Source organism: Heliconius melpomene, chromosome 12 (genome assembly GCF_056956725.1).
Source record: "Heliconius melpomene rosina isolate 202511_hmr_F chromosome 12, ASM5695672v1, whole genome shotgun sequence".
In the NCBI taxonomy this organism is placed as follows: Eukaryota; Metazoa; Arthropoda; class Insecta; order Lepidoptera; family Nymphalidae; genus Heliconius; species Heliconius melpomene.
In genome coordinates, this window is record NC_140400.1 from 8,956,997 (window position 1) to 8,963,468 (window position 6,472).

At 36.8% G+C, this 6,472-nt stretch overlaps 1 protein-coding gene across 2 annotated transcripts; it reads left to right on the forward strand.

Moving 5' to 3' along the window:
• The first annotated feature begins 69 nt into the window (after window positions 1–69).
• On the forward strand, window positions 70–6,310 carry LOC146533772 (uncharacterized). Of its 2 annotated transcripts, none has more exons than XM_085195361.1 (9): window positions 70–345; window positions 479–605; window positions 814–940; window positions 1,138–1,205; window positions 2,022–2,149; window positions 2,632–2,733; window positions 3,265–3,520; window positions 4,324–4,495; window positions 5,785–6,310. In XM_085195361.1, exons 1-9 carry the CDS (start codon window positions 305–307, stop codon window positions 5,937–5,939), a joined length of 1,176 nt encoding a protein of 391 aa, XP_085051487.1. In that variant the 5' UTR covers window positions 70–304; the 3' UTR covers window positions 5,940–6,310. The 2 variants fall into 2 exon arrangements, with proteins under 2 accessions (XP_085051487.1, XP_085051488.1); XM_085195362.1 differs by having other exon boundaries at window positions 2,647–2,733.
• Window positions 6,311–6,472: the final 162 nt, after the last annotated feature.

Genomic DNA, 6,472 nt, shown 5'->3' on the forward strand with positions numbered 1-6,472 from the left:
GGAAACGACGTTTTAATAAGGGTAACATTACCTTGACAGTGCTGACTGCTGACTGACAGAACAGTGCGTCACTAACTCACTAGTGAATGGTGATCTGTGGAAACAAGTTAAATTAAAAGACTGTTCGATTAGTTGGAATTCTTTTGTCCGCCATTTTGCATTTCTTAAACGTTGTGCGTTGCTACATATTTTTGTAATTATTGTTATCTGAATTGAATAAAACTGTGATAATTTAGTGTTTAAGTGTAGTTTTCTACATTATTTTTATTTATTTACATTTTTAAGTTTATTTGTTGTCTTAAATATGGGTAGGAAGAAGAAGAAGGCATCCAAACCATGGTGCTGGTATCCTTTACAAATCATATATTTGGATTACAACATAATATTTATACAACCTTAGTTAAAAACATTAACCTAATTTTTATTTATTTTCATAATTCACATATTTTGTAAATAATTATCTTAGCACATAATTCAGGTATTGTAATAGGGAATTTGACGATGAAAAGATTCTGATACAACATCAAAAGGCAAAGCATTTCAAATGTCATATATGTCACAAGAAATTGTACACGGGACCCGGATTGTCAATACACTGTATGCAGGTACGCCCGCCCTATATTCTTGGCAAACGCCCCGCCCGCCCACGCCTTCTCTGCAGTATTTTTTCACTAGTCTGCTTATAGGTTGAGATATTTTGGCACATATCATGCGCCATATTGCGCTCTTACGTTAGTAAAGCGTAAATATCTAGCCTTATTTAATTTTTTTACGAAAATAGTGATTCAAATTTTATATTTGTTTATTTTTTAGGTTCACAAAGAAGCCATAGATAAAGTTCCAAATTCATTACCAAATAGATCAAATATAGAAATAGAAATATATGGAATGGAAGGTATACCTCCTGAAGATGTGAAAGAACATGAGAAACAAAAGACAGGTATAAAAACTTTTAATGGGTTTTGGCAGTTTTTGGATCATAAAGTATGTACAATCATGTTTTTATCTTAAATTACTTATGCTTGGGACACACTGTAGCCATAGATGTAAATTGATGTGTAGCATTAGTGTTCCCACAAGGTAGGTTTTCTGAAAGTAAAATACCCATGCAAATTTTACCAAAAGTCAATCCCTTAGGTGGGGGGAAAGGTTCAGACAGTGATGACGATGAGCCTGCGGCAAAGAAAAAAGCAACTCCGGCACTGGTAAGAGCTACTTAATTTTTTAAACTACAGTGAAAAATAATCAGGGATGTTATGGAGCTCCGTAACTGTTACTACTAAACTAATGCATATTCAAAATAAAAAATAATCCATAATTTTTTGGCTAAGGCCACAATCTAAATGAGACTTGTTATGATAATACATAATAAAGTAAAGATTTTTGTTACTGTAAAAAGATAAACAAAACTCAAAACTACTGTCTGTTGATAATAGATTTAAAAAAATATATATTCCTAACCGAAATTATTTCAAAGTAATAAAAAATCTAAAGATTATTATATATATATATATTATATATAATATATATAACCAAATAGTATTCTTATGATGTTATATCCAGATCTGAAATGTTACATTCGTAACATCCCCGATATTAATGAGTTAATTGGATTACAGGCTAAAGTGAAACCAGTAAGTAATTGCATTGAGTTTATACTAATTCTTATATTTACAATTTGTAAATATGAATGTTAATCTGGCCATATTATGATATTTGAGTATTAGATAGATCTTTCTACTGTTACCATTACACTGTTGATTTAGTTTTTATTTTATTTACTTTGTTATTTATTATAGTTTATGTTATAGGCAGTCTGAAACAATACAGTAAGTTATGTACATTCTTACTCAGTTTGTGATTTCACAAATATTGATGACTACTGATTTGACCAAATGATTTTAGTAATATTTTCCAATAAATATTATTTTAAATATCCAATTAAATAAACAGTATAAAATATTCTTTATTCTCCATTCTGTAATTAAGATAAATATAATTATATGAGATTTATGCCACAGTTGGGTCCTGGACCTTCATCGGTCAATCCAGGGATCCTGCCGACCCCCATGGGACCAGTACCACCTGGGATGTACCATGCGCCCATGCCAATGAATCCTATGATGCAGCACTTTATGCAGGCACCTAGGTGAGATGAATACAGTTTCTTTTCTTTTAAATGACTTAATTTTTATTTATATAGGTGCAGCAGGACAGTGTCCTAGTGTAAATACCAATAGTCATAAGGTCAATCCCCACTTGGGAAAATGATTTATTTTCATTCCTTTGCTGTGGTAAAAAATAGTTTAGTATTGAGTTCTGCCACTTAACACAGTGTTTCAAATTTAAGAGGAAGGTGGAGAACAGATGTTTGATTCTAAGTATTATGGTTGTATTATAATGCCTTCTATTCATTATAAATTCAAGCATGCATGCAAGTATAATTTAATTGAAATTTAATTTCATTGTAAATTATAATATATAATTCGTAAATAATGATAAGGATTTTTATGTACCTTCTGTATTGTGAGCCAATTTATAGGACCAAATTATTTTTATAACTTCTCTTATTTTTATTATTTAATATTATTGATATTATTTTTTCCAAATATTTTAATCAAACATAAACAGTTTCAACAATTACAGAATGATGATGCCAGGCATGAGGCCGCTTTTCCCCTCTGTGAGTGTGCCCACCTCACAGCCGAGCAAACCTACTTTCCCGGCATACAGGTAGCATATTAATTATTTATTGAAATGCTAACAGTCTTTTGCTATAATTAAATGGACTTTATTGACCTTATAGTAAAGTGGGATATAAGTTCAAGTTATAATTATTTTACTGAAGACATAAATACATAGCTTAAAATATTTAGTAGTAGGTCATTTTTGAAGGTACAATGGTTTGAAATAAAACTTGTACATGCACCACTGAGTTACCTCCCCATACAATTAAGCCATACATTCTTAGGAACTATGTTGAAATTCTTTTATGCTTGTTACCACTTATATTTTATTGATAATATCAAATAGATTTTTATAAATTGTTATATATTTAACAAAAACAAAGAAGATGTTTGTTAACAAAAAATAACTGGCTTTAAACAATGAACTAAAAAGTAACAAATTATTTTACAGATTAGTAAATAAATAAATAATAGCAATAAATATTTATATCTTAGTAATTAAAAATTATTTAAATGTTCAGTTAAGCCAAAAATATATATGTATATAATTAAAACAAGTTTTTTTTGCAATCCACAGCAATGCAACAATAAGTGCACCGCCAACAACTTCGAGCTCAGATCCAAAGGAGAATGGCGAGGTTAAACCTCCAGCCGCCAACGCCTGTCCCTTAGTTACAGCCACTGGGGCGGGGTCTAAAATTATACACCCCCCTGAGGATGTGTCCTTAGAAGAGATCAGAGCGAGGAATGCCAAGTACAGACCTAAGCCCAAACCAGACGCACCTATCACACCGGCTCCCCCTATGATTACACCTAGTACCAGTCAGGCTGAGGTGAGTTTAATTTTTTATATTAAAAAGATAATTGTTGTGCTTAAGCATTTATATAAACAAATATTTAGATAATCAGATTGACAAATGGAATGGTTGTAAGTTTGATTGCCTCTCAAGGAAATGAAATATTTACATTTCCTCACATGTAAGGAGACAAAGCCTAGTGTAGAGTACCGCCATTTCATATAAAATTATTTGAAAATTGACTGGTGTGTAGGTATTAGTCTGTTAACACTAGGTTCCCTTTGCTAAATGCTGGATACAGGTGAACCTTAAAGAAAATATTGTGCTTAAGCATTTGGCTCCACAATAATCAAATGTATAGAGGAAAGATTTGAATAATTTTCAATTGTCATTGATATTCTAAATAGTAGGTACTTCATTAAATTAAATATGTGATCTTATTGTATTGTAGGTTTTTATCTTAGTACATATAATACAGGAAGTAGATAAGATAACTTTCCTTATATTTCCTGTTTTGATAATAATATTTTTTTGGGTTAATTAATTAAATATGTCCTACTCCTTGTGTCTGCAGAGCAAGTTAGAATTTTAATCATTTGTATAGTATACTATTGTTACATTTATATTTCCTGTTTTTTGCATAAGATGATAATCTGGTCTTAAACAATGGAATTCTGTAATATACAGAAATACATGTATAATGTGTATAGATGACCACTAGTACTAGAGACTAGGTTAACTTGTACATAACAAGTATTCATGTTATGTATATATGTAATTGTAATTGATGATATGATACATGATATGTAATTATTAAATAGAATTGGTCGTATTCGCAGGTGGCGGCGCATATGTCGGCGGCGGTGGCGGCTGCGCGCCAGCTGCGGCGCCCCATGATGCAGCCCGTGGTGCTGCCGCAGGTGCGCGTGGGTGTGCCCGTGTCCGTGCCGCCCGTCATGGGCATGCTGCCCGTCATGCCGCAGTTCAACCTCGTGCGCCCACTGCAGCCCGGTCAGTACTCGCCCTCACATACCAGGCGCGGACGAGTTGACGACTCCATTTGCATATACTATCATAGTTAGGATGTATCTGTTGTTCTTCACAAACTATTATGGGACTTTTTAAATAATTCTCTTACTAGAGTTAATTGTGATTAAAAAAATAATGTATATGCAAATCGACTTAACAACTTATTCTCCTCATCTAGTATGAATTTGATGTTGGTTATATTTCGAATTTGTTCAATGTTGTATTATATCGAAGTATTTTTGTCATATTCTTATTTTTACCTAAATAATATAAGACTGCAAATTGGAACATTCCAGAACACTATCTGATGTGATTAGAATCTACACCATTATTTTTGTATGGATTTCCCCCCATTGTAACGTCGTGTCTCACGGTACCGACTACGCATTTATATTAATTTTGTCGTGTTGTCACCTACATCACAATGTATGTAATACTGTACGAGACAGAATGTTGTTAACATATCCGCGTGGAACATGGTGTGAGTGTTGCATTTAATGTGAAATAAAGCTTACGACCCTCGTGTAATTTTATTTGTGTTTTCCACGGCAGCTCCGAACAGTACTCACATGGTTTATATAAACGATTGATGGATTGTTTTTCGCTAAAGCCAAGCAGCGGCCCCCGCGGCTCGAGGCCCCGGACCGCGACCGACTTACTAACGCTCGAGCGGTAACTCATTCAAATACCTCACCTCTGTCGGCTATCTAATAACTGTGTCGTACGGCGTCCACTCGTAGTGGGCGGCGGTCGGTCCACGGTGTCGCGGGTGTCGGGTGGGTACACTCATATTATTTACGTACAAGTAGTTTGTCGCTTTACAATACATGTGCATGCGGAGCCGGCGGCCACAGCCGGCGAGTACTTTGGAACGTGTGACTTTTCATGTGAACTATATACTATACATATACATATATAATATTATTAATTAATTATGTATTTTGTCAGCGGCGGATTTACGATGCGCCGCTGCTTAGGCCATGTTTCTCACCTTTTTTTCTAGATAATATCTATCTTGTTTTGTTTTCAACTCTTGTATATTGTATTAATTTATCGCGAAACTGTCATATTGACCGTCGTCAGTTGATCTAGACGCGGCGCGGTAGGTAAGTGTGGTCGATATGGCAGTGGCGCGCGGGAGGTGCGGGCGGCACGCGACAGGCGATTGTGCGCAGTCACCGCGGCCACGCGCGCGTGTGGTCGCGCGTTGGACGAGAGTCCCCTGTTGCGTGGTGCCGTTCCCGCCTCACGCCTCTGTTGCGCTCTCGCAGGTATGCTGCTGCCGGGCGGAATGGGCAGTATGGGCGGCATGGGCAGCATGGGCGGCATGGGCAGTATGGGCGGCATGGGCAGCATGATGCCCATGGGGATGTTCCCGAGCGGCGTGATGGGCGGCATGCAAGTGATGCAGCCGAGGTTCCGGTAGCGCAGTGCAGTGCAGGTAAGGGGCCATCCAAACATTACGTCACACGCTGGGGACGAGGGGTCGAACGTGACTTCGGAACTGTTATTTTAATGTAATAATTAGTAGGTGGGGTGGGTATCCGTGTGAGGTAATGAGTGGATGTCCCCTGCGGGCGGGCCGACAGTTCCCTGCGTCCGCAGGCGACGGCCGTCACAACGCGCGTTGTTGGATTGCCGGCCCGAGCCCGAGTTCAGTTCCGACGTGTGCGTTACGACGTATATAAGATATGCCTTGAATTATTGATTTCTTAAGCGTTTCCACGTGAACTTGTGACGTTTGCCTATTCTTGTAGAATTTTGACCGTTTTACTCAATAAATGCTCTCGATTTGAATGTGCGCTTTTTATTTGTTAGCCTTGTCGGCTAATTATGTCTACATAATGTGCACCTTAGTATCTAGCGCTTCCGACCGATCCGTCATCTGCCACATACACGCTCACGCACACACATGTCGTCGGTGACGGATTACATTTTAGAGAATGATTTCATTTTGGC